This window comes from Dermacentor albipictus, chromosome 3, assembly GCF_038994185.2.
Source record: "Dermacentor albipictus isolate Rhodes 1998 colony chromosome 3, USDA_Dalb.pri_finalv2, whole genome shotgun sequence".
NCBI lineage: Eukaryota > Metazoa > Arthropoda > Arachnida > Ixodida > Ixodidae > Dermacentor > Dermacentor albipictus.
The window spans coordinates 182,986,809-183,000,589 of record NC_091823.1 but is presented as its reverse complement, the minus strand read 5'-3'; the positions used below and the strand labels follow the sequence as shown (position 1 = coordinate 183,000,589).

Genomic DNA, 13,781 nt, shown 5'->3' with positions numbered 1-13,781 from the left:
GCATAACATGTTATGCAGATCAGCACCACTTGACATTACACGAACCGCAGCCAACACAGTTTTATTTAGCAACATTGAAACAGTTCGTCAGTTTTCACTGAACTTGATCTGTTCAATGTCCATAAAGGCATTATTCTGGAAGTCAACACAAGGCGACCTTTCCTCACTCAGCTGAGCAGCAGCGCATCGCCAGTCGGTGTGGTTGCACTGCCACAGCAGTGTTTTTCCTCCAGCATGACTGGGGCTTAACACACTGTTCCTGGGTTGTTGGAATGTTATTTGGCATGTTATGAGTTTTGTAAATACCAGTAAAAGTACATTTCTGCAGTCGTATTATTCAATTTTAGGTGAAAACACGATCTCAATTACTGTATAAAAATACATTGCTCCTATGGGATGTTAGCTGGGAAAACTAAAGGAAATGTATTATCCCCAAAAAGCATATCATGCAGAATCGTACCAACAAAATTCGACTGTATATTTATTCGGAACATGATGATGACACCGATGGTGAAAATTCGTCTCGAGTGTCCGTGTAATTGCAATCGCAATAATAAAACCGTCATCGTCCACAGGTTCTATGAAGATGCTTGTTTCTGAGCACATCCTTGGTGCATTGTGTGTGTGATTTATTTTTGGGCGTCCACCTGTCTGAATAGCTTACCAAGGGCACTACTACAAGGATGCAGCTTATCAAATGAAATGCACAACATTGGCTTCAGCAGCTTCTCTTCTTGAATGGGATGTACCACTTCTTGCAGGACCAAGAAAGCTTGTTTCTTCAGAAGGCACAGGAGCGTGTGGAGAAGGAGGATTCTTGTGGCCAGTACCAACTCAACTCGTTCACCACGGTTAGTGGGCATTGTTTTGTTCCTTTAAAATGGGCTTTGTTAAGCTCAATTCTTACAAAAATGCAGTGCACTTGTTAATTAGATGGAGATCGGGTGTAAGATCACACCCATGAGCTTAACCAAGAGCAGTGCGCTTGAAGTGGAGTTTGGGTTTGTGGGTGATCAGCTGCAGCAACTACTGCGAATGCTTACGAAGTTTGTATGGTAGAAACGTCTAAGCTCGCATTTGGACATAAAGTCTAAAAGCTCCGAACTAAATTCACAGAAAACAGGTTAAACTGGCAGCGGAGCCAAGGTTGCACGCACAATATCTGCTCTTCATGACGACTTGCATCTCGACAGGCAAATGCAAATCGCACCCACAGCCTCAATTGTTGCAAAATTCTGAATAAGTATAATAACAAGAAAGCACAGCATACAGCAAAATTCTGAAAATTATTTTTCCACTATGTCGTACAGTAAAATCTCGGTGATACAAATTTCACGAGGTCGCGTGAAATATTTGTATCACCCAAAATTCGTATCGTCAAAAAATACGCAATATCAAGAAAAAATTAATTTATTTGCATCAGAAAAAATTCCTAAATATCCGTGCGCGTTTTCTTTTTGCCTAAATCATCAACGTTCACCTCCTGGAAGACATAAAAGTGAGCTTACATGACCTCAGGAATGTTTTCGCACGCCACTGAATGCCTCAGCACGTCGAGTGCAAAGAGCGTCTCCACCATCATGGGCTGCTGCCGCGCTCGTCATTGCTGCAGTGCTCATCTTCTTCCTCACTGGTCAAAGCATCAGGCTGTGATGTGGAAAGCTCTTTGGCAATGTCCTCCATGGTACGCAAACTGCAAGTCAACGAGGTCATCACTGACAGTGACAAAACCATCCTCAGTGCAGATAACTCCGAGCCTGCTTCAATCTTCAATTCCAACTGCTGGCTCTTGTGTGTGGTCTTCAGATGGCTTGCCAAGCTGCATTTCAGTAAGCAGTTATTAATCGGTCTCACGGTTACAACTCATTGCGATGAAGTGTATCGCATGTAGGATGCTGATGTTCAGCTCCATATCTTTCTGCTCCAACCTTTACAAGCAGATGACACACCAAGAGGCTCTTGACATGATACGTGGCTTGCCGTATTTCACGGCAAAGAAACAAGTTTGACATTTGGGAGGGTGGCATCTTTCGGGTGGGCAGTGCACTGACCCAAAATCAAACAGATCTTTTTGTTTTGGCTGCCCATTTTACAGTCGAGGTAAGTAAAAAGCTCTGAACAAGGCAGACGCCATGTAAGCCTTGCGGTTGGCCTTGTAAATGCAAGGCAAATGGCCGGCCATTTTGAAACAACGAGCCTTTTGGCAGCGGCCAATAAGTGTCAGCTGTACCTATTCAGAACCATCAGACTTGCAGCAAAACAAAACCACAATCCGCTGCTTACTCTTTCGGCTGCCTTGGCACGCTTTACCTATAAATGGGCTGACATCCAATATTCTTTTTTTAAGGATCTAGTTTTTTTATGGCTCAACACAAAGCTCGTCCTCGGTAGTGTTTACACCTGCAGTGGCTGCTTCCAAAAGCGCGTGGATATTTTGTTAGCAGAATTTTTCGATTTGAGCAGCCTCTAAAAAAGGAAAAGTCCCTCCTCCAACAACCCTGAGAAGCGAGACCGATGCTGATAGTTCACTTTGCAAATTGTGAAAGTTACCCATCGATCTGCTTTCACAGGAGTGAGTGCAACTGTGGTTAGCCACCCACATTTTGACCCTTTCAACCACTTCTGAAAATAAGAAGCTGGTACAATAAGTTTGTGTAGTTGTAGACATTTCTTATAGTTGTACTGCGTCTTCCCCCAAGTACATGCCTACATCATGACTGGCTGGCCTTTGTCGTCATTGTTCTGGGGATAGACGAGCCAAGCCAACTCAGCGAAAATGAAGGCGAAGGCAGTGCCACTTTTCTATCACTACGAACGAAGGTCTATCTCCACCTTGTAAGTTAGAAAAAATATATATAACAGAAAAAAGTACTGCATTTCAATACTTATAAGAAGACCAGGAACCATGTACACGCAATAGGCCTCTTGTGCATCTTCATGTTTTTGCCACATGGGGCACCAAAGATCATTTTTCGCAACTTTTAGCGAAGAATTCAAACGGCGCGCTGGGGAGGTGGGTGGTATCGTCAAGATTCTCTTCATCGGTGACATGCGGCAGCATGGCGTCAAGAGTTGTCATCGGGTTCCTGCCGTAAACCAGATTTAACGGCGTAATCTGTGTTGTTTCTTGCACCGCCGTGTTGTAAGCAAAGGTTACTTACGGCAGGATGGCATCCCATGTCTTGTGTTCGGCGTCGACGTACATCGCTAGCATGTCGGCAAGGGTCTTATTCAGGCGAAAATGCTTCGTAAGACAATTCGTCTGTGGGTGGTAGGAAGTTGTCCTCTTGTGCCTTGTCTGACTGTACTGCAGAATGGCTTGGGTGAGCTCCGCTGTAAAGGCCGTTCCTCTGTCGGTGATGAAGACTTCTGGGGCACCATGCCGCAGCAGCATATTCTCGACGAAGAATTTCGCCACTTCGGCTGCGTTACCTTTCGGCAGAGCTTTCGTTTCAGCGAAGTGGGGGAGGTAGTCCGTCACCACGATGATCCACTTATTTCTAGTTGTTGACATCGGAAAGGGTCCCAACAAGTCCATCCCGATCTGCTGAAATGGTTGGCAAGGAGGCTCGGTCGGCTGTAGTAATCCCGCTGGCCTTTTCGGTGGTGTCTTGCATCGCTGACAATCTCGGCATGTCTTGACGTAATGGGCAACGTCGGCGATAAGGTGCCGCAGTAATATTTTTTCTGTATCCTCGATAGTGTCCAAGAGAATCCGAGGTGCCCAGCGGTTGGATCGTCATGCAAGGCATGCAGTACTTCTGGGCGCAGACTGGTGAGAAGTTCTTCTTTACTAGTAGGTTGCTGTGAAGCGAAAACAAAGACAATCTTCGCTTAAATGCCCTAGGGACAATGTCGGTGTGCCCTTCCAAATACTCGCCGAGGCTTTTTAGCTCCGGGTCTTTTCGTTGCTGTTCAGCGAAGTCTTCTGCACTTATTATTCCAAGAAAGGCGTCGTCATCCTCTTTATCTTGCAGCGGCGGGTTAATGGAGACGTGTGATAGGCATTCGGCATCAGTGTTTTCTTCCAGACTTGTACATTACAGTGACGTCGTATTCTTGTAGTCTGAGACTCCACTGCGCCAGCTGTCCTGAAGGATCCTTTAATTTTGCTAGCCAATACAATGCGTGATGGTCGCTGACGACTTTGAATGGCCTGCCATGTAGGTAAGGGTGAAATTTTGCTGTAGCCCAAACGATGGCAAGGCATTCCTTTTCGGGCGTAAAATAATTGCCTTCCGTTTTTGACAGCGACCGGCTAGCGTAAGCTAACACCCGTTCAATCCCGTTTTTCCTCTGGACTAGAACGGCACGAAGGCTTAGGCTAGTGGCGTCAGTATGGATTTCTGTATCGGCATACTCGTTGAAGTACACAAGTACCTGTGGCGATTGCATGCGTTGTTTGAGTTCTTCAAATGTGTCAGCCTGAGGCGTTTCGCACTTGAACTCGACATCACATTTAGTTAGATGTGTCAACAGCTCAGCGATGCTGAAAAGTCCTTGACAAAGTGCCTGTAGTAGGCACACATGCCAAGGAATCTGCACACTGCCTTCTTGTCAGTGGGCTGCTGGAACTTTGTGATGGCAGCTGTCATCTGTGGGTCGGAGAGGACTCCAGATTTGCTGATGACGTGGCCCAGAAAGAGAAGCTCATCGTGAGCGAAGCGGCACTTTTCCGGTTTCAGAGTGAGCTTTGATATGATGGCTTCTAGTACAGTCACAAGTCGCCTAAGGTGATTGTCGAAATTTCTGGCGAAGACGACGACGTCATCCAAGTAAACAAAACAGGTCTGCCACTTCAATCCTGCTAACACCGTGTCCATGACGTGCTGGAATGTTGCAGGCACCAAGAACAGTCCGAATGGCATGACCTTGAACTCATAGAAGCCGTCTGGCATGATGAAGGCGGTCTTTTCGCGATCTCTCTCATCGAATTCTATTTGCCGGTAGCCAGACTTGAGATCCATCGACGAGAAATATTTAGCATTGCAGAGCCAATCCAATGCGTCCTCTATCTATGGGAGGTGGTATACGTCCTTCTCAGTGATCTTGTTAGTCGATGATGATTGATGCAAGAACGTAGGCTTCCATCGTTTTTCTTCACTAAGACAACTGGAGATTCCCACGGCATTTTAGATGGCTGGATGATGTCGTTGCACAGCGTTTCGTCGGCTTGTTGTCTTATAGCTTCATATTCTCGCGTCAAAACTTGTAAGGGCTTTGGTGGAGTGGTCGAGCGCACTCTTCGGTTATTATGCGATGCTTTGCGACTGGCGTTTCTTGAATCCTCGATGACGTCGAAAAGCAGTCTTTGTATCGTCGAAGAAGACTGCCGAGCTGTTGCTGTTTACTCATGGGGAGACTTGGATTTATGTCGAAGTCTGGTTCGAGAACTATGGTCGTCGAGATAGATGCGGCAGAATCCGAGAGGACAAATGCATTGCTGGTTTCCAGAATTCCCTCGATGTATGCGATCGTTGTGCCCTAGTTAATGTGCTTGAACTCCTGACTGAAGTTTGTCAGCAACATTTTTGTTTTTGCTCCGTGCACTTGAGTGATCCCTCTTGCGACACAAATTTCACGGTCGAGTAGTAGATATTGCTCACACTCGATGACGCCTTCTACGTCTGCAGGTGTTTTAGTGCCGATGGAAATGACAATGCTGCAGCGGAGTGGAATGCTGAATTGATCTTTGAGCACGCTCAAGGCGTGGTGACTGCGACAGCTCTATGGCGGTATCGCTTGATCTTCCGACAGCGTTATCGACTTTGACTTCAGGTCGATGATTGCGCTGTGTTGGTTCAGGAAGTCCGTGCCGAGAATGACGTCTCGTGAACAGTGTTGGAGGACAACAAAGGTGGCAGGGTAGGTTCGGTGTTGAACTGTAATTTTAGTGGTGCAGATTCCAGTCGGCATTATTAGGCGTCCTCCAGCAGTCCGAATTTGAGGGCCTCTTCCCATGCAGTCTTAACCTTCTTCAACTGGGAGGCGATGTGTCCACTCATGACGGAGTAATCGGCTCCTGTGTCCACTAAGGCGGTGACTGCGTGGCCGTCGAGAAGCACGTCGAGGTCGGTGGTTCTTTGTCTTGCGTTACAGTTAGGTGTTGGCGTCAGATCACGGCTGCGTCGCGTTGACCTGTGGCTGGTACATGGCGTCGTCAGGTCACCTTTCATCAGCGTATTCTTTGCTTCCAGACTTTGTCGGGATGGCGGTGTGTCGTTGTTATGTCATTGAGATAGTCTCTTCGACATCATTGGTGGTGGTGGAGGATCTTCGTCACTTTGACGAGCAGCAACCGAACCTACATCGGTTGCTTCTTTTAGTTTTCAAGATATAGGCTCGCAGAGCGGCCCCAGGCTGGGCCAGTGTATGGACAGCACTGCGGCGACAGATAGCGGCCTGGTGATAGCGAATGGTATGGTCGTCGTGAACTCCATTGAGTGGGGGCGAGGTAGTCGGCGATGTCACGTGGGCGCTCTCCAAGCTGTGGACGTGGCACGTTGACGGCGAACCCTCAGAGACCCAAGTCGTGATATGGGCATCGGCGGTACACATGGCTGGCTTCTCTGCAGTCGGGGGCTTGCCAAATGACTGTTTTCCTCGCGTAACAGCACTGGGCGACAGGTGGGCATGCTGGCGGCGGCAGCGGTGGACAATGGAATTGCGGCGTTACAGGGCCCTGGCGTGATCGCGCAGGGACACCTTGACGGCAGCCGACGACAGTGTAGGTCATCATTTCTGGCTGGGACTGTGGCAATGACGGTTGCACTTCAGTAACCCCAAGTGATCGCTGAACCTCCTCTTTGATGATGTCAGCGATTGAGGCCACTTGAGACTGCGACCTAGGGAAGAGCTTCTGCAGTTCCTTGTGAACGACTGCTCTGATGGTCTCTCGCAGGTCTTCACTGCCGAGTTATTGAATATCGGTGGAAATGCGGCGATTATACTGCCTTGTCCGTATATCGAGCGTCTTCTCAATGGTTGTTTCTTCGGAAACAAACTGAGCAACAGTCCTGGGCGGATTGCATATCAATCCGGCGAAGAGCTCCTGTTTTACCCCACACATGAGGAACCGAATTTTCTTCTCCTCGGGCATATCCTGGTTGGCGTGGCAGCACAGGCACGTCATCTCCTCAGTGAAGATCACTATGTTCTCGTTGGGTAGTTGTACTCGGGCTTCTAGCATAGCTTCGGTCTTTTCCTTGCTCACCATGCTTGTAAATGTTCATAGGAAGCCGCTATGGAATAGGTCCCACGTTGTCAGGGTTGGCTCTCTGTTCTCAAACCACGTTCTGGCGGCGTCTTCTAAGGCGAAGTATACATGCCGCAGCTTGTCTTCGGAGTCCTAGTTGTTGAAAGACGCGATTTGTTCGTAGGATTCTGGGTCCTCAGTCGATGATCCATGGAAAGACGGTGGGTCCCAAGGTTTTTGCAGCCATTGCTGTTGTCTTGGCCACTGTAGCGTATCAGCCGGACGCCAGGGTGGAACAGACAACATTTATTGATGCCGTGCCCTTTTTATAGGGTGATGAACATGTGATCTGCCGACTGCTGCTTGCGTGGCCGATAAGCGATTATCATGAAAATGTAGTGTGACACGCGATATCAGTATACAACATTCCTTTCCCCTAAGATTCGTTACACAATTGCAAAATGTCTGGTTAGTCATCAATGCCATAACGTGCGATAGGCCGTCTATCACGTGTTGATCTTCGCGTCTCGACCGGGTCTTGGGTAGCTTGGCCCGGTCTTGCCCCTGCGGCTGCTTCCGTGCTGACCGGCAGCTGTTATTTTATTATTTTATTTATTTATTTATACATACTGCAGCGCAATTTGCGCTATAGCAGGAGTGGGTTAAGAAAATGTACAGAAAATGCATTGGAGTATACAGCGGTAAACACAAGTGAACACTATTAAAGAGCACAGATGAAAAGGAAAATACACAAAAATACAAGTGAACACTTTTACAAAATCGGACTGGTGAAAGAATACACAAGTTATGCAAGTTATACAAATGCTACAAATGTTGTGGTCGTCTGGCTGTAGGAGGCAGCCTGACGTGGTAGTCTGCACTTGAGACTGGACCGGCTTCGAGCCTCGTCCAGGAGCTCCTCAACGGGTTCCGGTGCCTGTGATGGCGTTCGTCGTTGTCCAGCTGGACGATGTACGACACCGGGCCTCGCACTGCCACAACCCTGGCCGCCTTCCACCTTGGACCTGGACAAAAGCTTTTAGCATAGACCGCGTCACCGACGTGGAACCTCTTAATCTCCGGTCGTTGTGGTTCCGGCACGTATTGCCGGTCCGGATGAAGTCTGTCCAAGGCTGTCCTCAGCCTTCGTCCGAACATCAATTCTGCCGGAGATTTCCCCGTGACCGAATGCGGTGTCGTGTGCTGTTTAAACAGGAACCGCGAAATCTTGCACTGCGTTGAACCTTCCTGTTGCTTCTTTAACGCTTCTTTAACTTTTCTTACCATTCTCTCCGCCCTACCATTACTGGCGGGATTGTAAGGAGCAGTGAAAATAGCATGCACACCATTGCACTTTAAAAACGTTTGCAACTCCGAGCTAGTGAATGCTGTGCCATTATCCGAAACGATAACGTCTGGCACACCGTGTGTCGCAAACATCTTCCTTAAGCTGGTGACGACAGCTGTAGCTTTCATGGATGACATGATTTCGACCTCAGCCCAGTTGCTGTACGCGTCTACCACGATTAAAAATACTTCTCCATTAACTGGACCAGCGAAATCAATGTGTAGGCGACTCCAAGGTTGATCTGGCTTGATCCAAAAATGCACTGGAACCTTGGGATCGCTTTGCCGGTTACTCTGACATGGCTCACAGTGTCGTACAAACTCTTCAATTTCGTGGTCCATTTTCGGCCACCACATGAGCCCTCTAGCTGACGCTTTCATAGCACTCATCCCAGGGTGATTTGCATGTAGGAGTTGAAGCACACTTTCTCTTGCTGCATTAGGAATTACAACGCGATTCCCCCACAGTATGCAATCACGATGCAACGACAACTCCGTCTTCCTCACCTCGTAAGGCGCGAACTTGCTGTCCAGTTGTGTTGACGGCCAGCCACTAAGGATCCATTCCTTTACCATGGATAATACTTTGTCCTTCTTGATCAGCGCAGCGATGTCTGCCGCCTGCAGCGGTGCCACTCGATCGCTTCCAACAGGAGCACGTCCCCAGGTGGCTGTGGCTCGTCTTCGTCTCCCTGAGCTGGCAGACGACTGAGTGCATCGGCGTTGGAGTTTTCTTGGCCTCGCCTCTACTGAAGGCTGTAGTTATTATACGCAGACAAACATAAAATCCAACGGGGCATTCTGGGCGACACAACTTCAGGCACCCTCTTGTCCGTGTTAAACAGGCCCAGTAATGGCTTGTGGTCCGTTATGACCGTAAATTCTTGCCCAGCAAGGTACTGGTGGAACCGTTTCACGCCAAAGACAACAGCTAAGCCCTCTTTATCAATCTGAGCATAGTTACGTTCACTGGCTCCAAGCGTCCGGGAAGCATACACTATGGGCTGTTCCTTCCCATCAATCGTATGATGGGCTAGCACTGCCCCCACTCCCACAGGAGATGCGTCGCAGCACAAAATTAAAGGACGCTTGGTGTCATAGGGCACAAGTACAGAGTCGGAGCTAAGCAATTTTTTTAGTCTCTCAAACGCACGTTGGTGTTCACCTGTCCACTTCCATTCGTGGTCATGGTCGAGCAGTCGATAGAGGGGTTCTGCCACTTCAATCTTGCCCTTGAGAAAACTGCTGTAAAAATTTAGTAACCCCAAGAACACTTGCAGCTCCTTTTTGCTTATGGGTGCGGGCGCTTTATGGATGGCGTCAGTCTTGCTTCGGCTCGGATGTATTCCCATGGCGTGAATCCTGTGACCCAAGAATTCAATGCTCGGCTTGTTGAATTCGCACTTGTCTTTGTTTACTCTTAACTGCGCATTCTGCAGACGCGATAGTACTGTTTTTAATCTCTCGGCGTGCTCTGCCGCGTTACGGCCAGAAATCAAGATATCATCAAGATAGGCTTTCACGCCGGGAATGCCTGCTAACAGCGTATCAATGACTCGTTGAAATACCCATGGTGCCACCGAAATTCCAAACGGTAGCCGTTTGACTTTGTACAGTCCCTTTATCGTGTTAACTGTGAGCACTTCAACCGATTTGTCGTCTAGCATTAGCTGTTGATAAGCTTGAGCTAGATCTAGCTTTGTAAAAAATTTGCTTGAACCCAGAGCTGCGAGCATTTCAGCGGTAGTGGGCAAAGGATACCCGCTGCATTTAATAGCTTTGTTTACGGTGCTACGGTAGTCACCGCACAGGCATAAAGTTCCGTCTTTTTTTCTTACCACTACCAGTGGCGTGGCCCAGTTGGAGTACGCGACGGGTTCCCATACCCCTTGTTGCACCAAGCGATCCACTTCCTTGCCCACATCGTCCTTGAGGGCAAGAGGAACTGGTCGACTTTTGAGAAACACTGGTTGAGCGTCGTCTTTCAGTTCGATGTGAATTGGTGGTCCGTTGAAGCCAGGAAGGTCCCTGCGAAACACCTTGGAAAATCGTGAGGGCACGTCTTCCGCGCTTACTTGCTCGATTCCCCGCAAGCAAATGCCTAACGGCCTAAACCAGTTTCGCCCAATCAGGCTGTTGCCTCGATTCTTTACTACCAACAACGGCAGCTTTGCCTTCCGGCCCTTGAATTCTACCAAGACGGTTGCTCGACCCAGCAGTGGTAACGCCTCCTTTGACCAGATTACGAGAGTTGTTCCAGAATCTTGGAGTGGTATTTCACCCCGATTTCTCTCGATTACTCTAAATGTATCTTCACTCACAATTGAGCACGATGCTCCGGAATCAACCTCCATCGGGACTTCTTGTCCTTGTATCTGTACTTTAACCATAAACTTCTGTTCTTGCTCATTCACTTTGCAAAGTGAAAACAATGCACTCATTTCGTACACGCCCTTGCTCTTTTCAACTTTCCTCTTTTGCTCAGGCGTCTTCCGGGCCGCTTTACTTTCGTCTTTTGAACGACAAGCCCTCGCAATATGTCCAACCCTTTTGCATTTGAAGCATGCCGCTTTTATAAAACTGCATAAATGCGTAGCGTGCTTACCGTTGCAACGGTAGCAACTAGATCCCTCTGCCGTGACGTCTTGCCTCGTGCGGGTTGCTTGTATCATGCCCTGGCAGTCCTTCACCTCGTCTTGGCCGTGCATCCGTGTGTCTCGTTGTTGCTTGGCTGTCGCTTCTGCGGTCGCGGCCATGTCGTACACAACGTTGAACGTAAGGTCGTGTTCTGCGAGAAGTGGCTGTTGAACTGCTTCGTTCTGGAGGCCGCATAGGAAACGATCTCGCATCATGATGTCCAACGGGAGCTGCACGTCGCCAAAACCGCAGTCTTCGGCTAGCTTCTGAAGCGCCGTGACGTCGTCCGCAACTGATTCCTTGGCAGCCTCGTTTCTCTTGTAGAACAAAAACCTTGCGTATAGCTCTGAAGGCCTTGGATGCAGGTGCTTGCGAACCGCCGTCTTAATTTCCTCGTAGGTTGCTGTTGTCGGTCTTGCTGGCTTCACCAGAGTCACGATGAGCCCGTACGCTTCTTTGCCGCAACAACTCAGCAGGACGGCTCTTTTCTGTTCTTCTTTCGCTATCTTGTTAGCTTCGCAGAACATCTCTAGCCTCTCGACGTATTCGTCCCATGACGCGTTTGTGCTGAGACGATACTCGCCGATCCTGCCGACGGCCATCGCCGCCGCTTCCTCGTCGCCAACTGTAGCGTATCAGCCGGACGCCAGGGTGGAACAGACAACGTTTATTGATGCCGAACTGTAGCGTGTCAGCCGGACGCCAGGGTGGAACAGACAACATTTATTGATGCCGAACTGTAGCGTGTCAGCCGGACGCCAGGGTGGAACAGACAACGTTTATTGATGCCGAACTGTAGCGTGTCAGCCGGACGCCAGGGTGGAACAGACAACATTTATTGATGCCGTGCCCTTTTTATAGGGTGATGAACATGTGATCTGCCGACTGCTGCTTGCGTGGCCGATAAGCGATTATCATGAAAATGTAGTGTGACACGCGATATCAGTATACAACAGCCACGCTTGTCTTGGTCTTCGCGGGAAGCAGCTCAGGGGGCAGCTGTTGCAGTCAGCGGGTTGCTCAATATTCCGGGATGATGTTGTTGTTTTTGCGGTCCAGGCTTGGATCACAGCTTGTCGAGGGCGTCTGGTACATGAACGAACTAGCACCTCCACCAGATGTCACGTGGTAGTGACGGTCGAGGACACAGCAACAAAACTGTGAATGGTGAAACTAACTTTATTGGGCGAACTTGTGCCCATAAGAACAGGCTACACTCAAAGCTCAACGAAAGCGGCGAACAGAGTTTGTGATCGTCGAAGATCTGATCAGCGGGTCAAGCACGTCGGCTTTGATACATCAGTTGTCAAATGTTCCAGAGTAATCGCTGGGACCCGCCTGCCTTCCAGAAAGTTCTACACTATTCACGTTGTGTAAACATGGAACAGCGGATGGAACTATCGATAACAGATGTGGGGATCGCACGCGCATCCCAATATCTCTGGAGCGGCCACGCGGTTATCACGTGATAATCACGTGCTCGCTCGCAGAGGGTAGCGGAGAGAGGGCACCTTCGCCGCTCCCGCTGCTCTTTGCGCCTGGCCGCGAAGCTGCAGCCAAGGCACCCCGTTCCCTCCTTTCCCTTTCTTGGAACTGGGAAGACTCCCTCTCCGCCGCGCGGGGAGAAGCACTATTCCCCCGATGCATCTTTGTCTTTCGGCTGAGGAGCTTGCAACAGGCCGCATCTGGATTCAGCCGCTGAGACCGCCGCACGCCGTCCCCCTGCTACGCTCGGCCTTTGTGAGCGACTGACCGCCCCAGGGCCCGAGCGCGGATCCACTCTGGGTGAGCTGAACTCTTATCAGCCTCTTTTGCGGTTCGCACATTGTGCGGTTATTTCGCCCCATACGCGCGGAACGCTCCGCCACTGTGGTTTTGTGTTGTATTTGTATGTGTGTTTGCTGTTGTTGTCAGTTGGTATACTTGTACTCTAAGGTGAATAAACACCTTAGGTCGAGACTCACCCTGTCCCCCCTGGCCTGAACCTGCCGTGGTCGCAACTCACTGCGAACCGCGGGTTAGGGGTCAAAGCTCTGACTGTTAGGGCTGCTGCGAAAGTGCGAGCGAGCGACTGCCGCTCTGCCGGCGCTGTGCGATCCAGAGAAGGGTCAGGTGCGCACGCGCAAACTTGAGTGATACCCCTATACATTCCAGAAACTTCCGACACATGCAGGCGCGTCCTTCGCTGTGCGATAACATTTGTTAGGCGGTGACAAGTGGTCACCCGAAAAAGATAAACAGGTGCACATATCAATATGAATTCACCTTCAATGAGAAAAACATGGTTGATTCTAACCAATACAATAGGCAAGCTTTCCATCAGCAGGGTTATCTCAATTCATGTTCTAAGCGCTTGTCTGTCCTTTTAAAGCAGAGGCTCTTGACCGGCTTCAAGTCATAAAGTAGACTGGCTTCATACACGAAGCTCCTATCCAACGAAGAGGGAAGGCAGGGTGGGTAAAGTCCTCATTGGTGTTACCTATTTCTCTTCCCCTATAGTTCTCCTCACACCTCCGGCCCTCTCCTCTTTCTCTTTTTTCTCCTCTACCCTTCACTGTGGAGCGGGTCACGCGATACTCGACCTCCGGTATGGGAGAATACA

At 49.2% G+C, this 13,781-nt stretch overlaps 2 protein-coding genes across 10 annotated transcripts in view; one reads left to right on the top strand and one right to left on the bottom strand.

Moving 5' to 3' along the window:
- Nucleotides 1-13,781, top strand: part of LOC135918099 (uncharacterized) — a 703,603-nt gene that overhangs the window by 664,809 nt on the left and 25,013 nt on the right. For all 9 annotated transcript variants that reach the window (XM_065451754.2, XM_065451756.2, XM_065451757.2 and 6 more), the window contains one exon: nucleotides 762-851. In XM_065451754.2, coding sequence (XP_065307826.2) covers nucleotides 762-851 — 90 coding nt within the window. The remainder of the gene's footprint in view (nucleotides 1-761; nucleotides 852-13,781) is intronic.
- Nucleotides 1,757-11,816, bottom strand: LOC135918097 (uncharacterized). The gene is made up of 2 exons (XM_070534844.1): nucleotides 11,148-11,816; nucleotides 1,757-1,819 (listed from the first exon to the last, which is right to left on the bottom strand). Exons 1-2 carry the CDS (start codon nucleotides 11,779-11,781, stop codon nucleotides 1,803-1,805), a joined length of 651 nt encoding a protein of 216 aa, XP_070390945.1. The 5' UTR covers nucleotides 11,782-11,816; the 3' UTR covers nucleotides 1,757-1,802.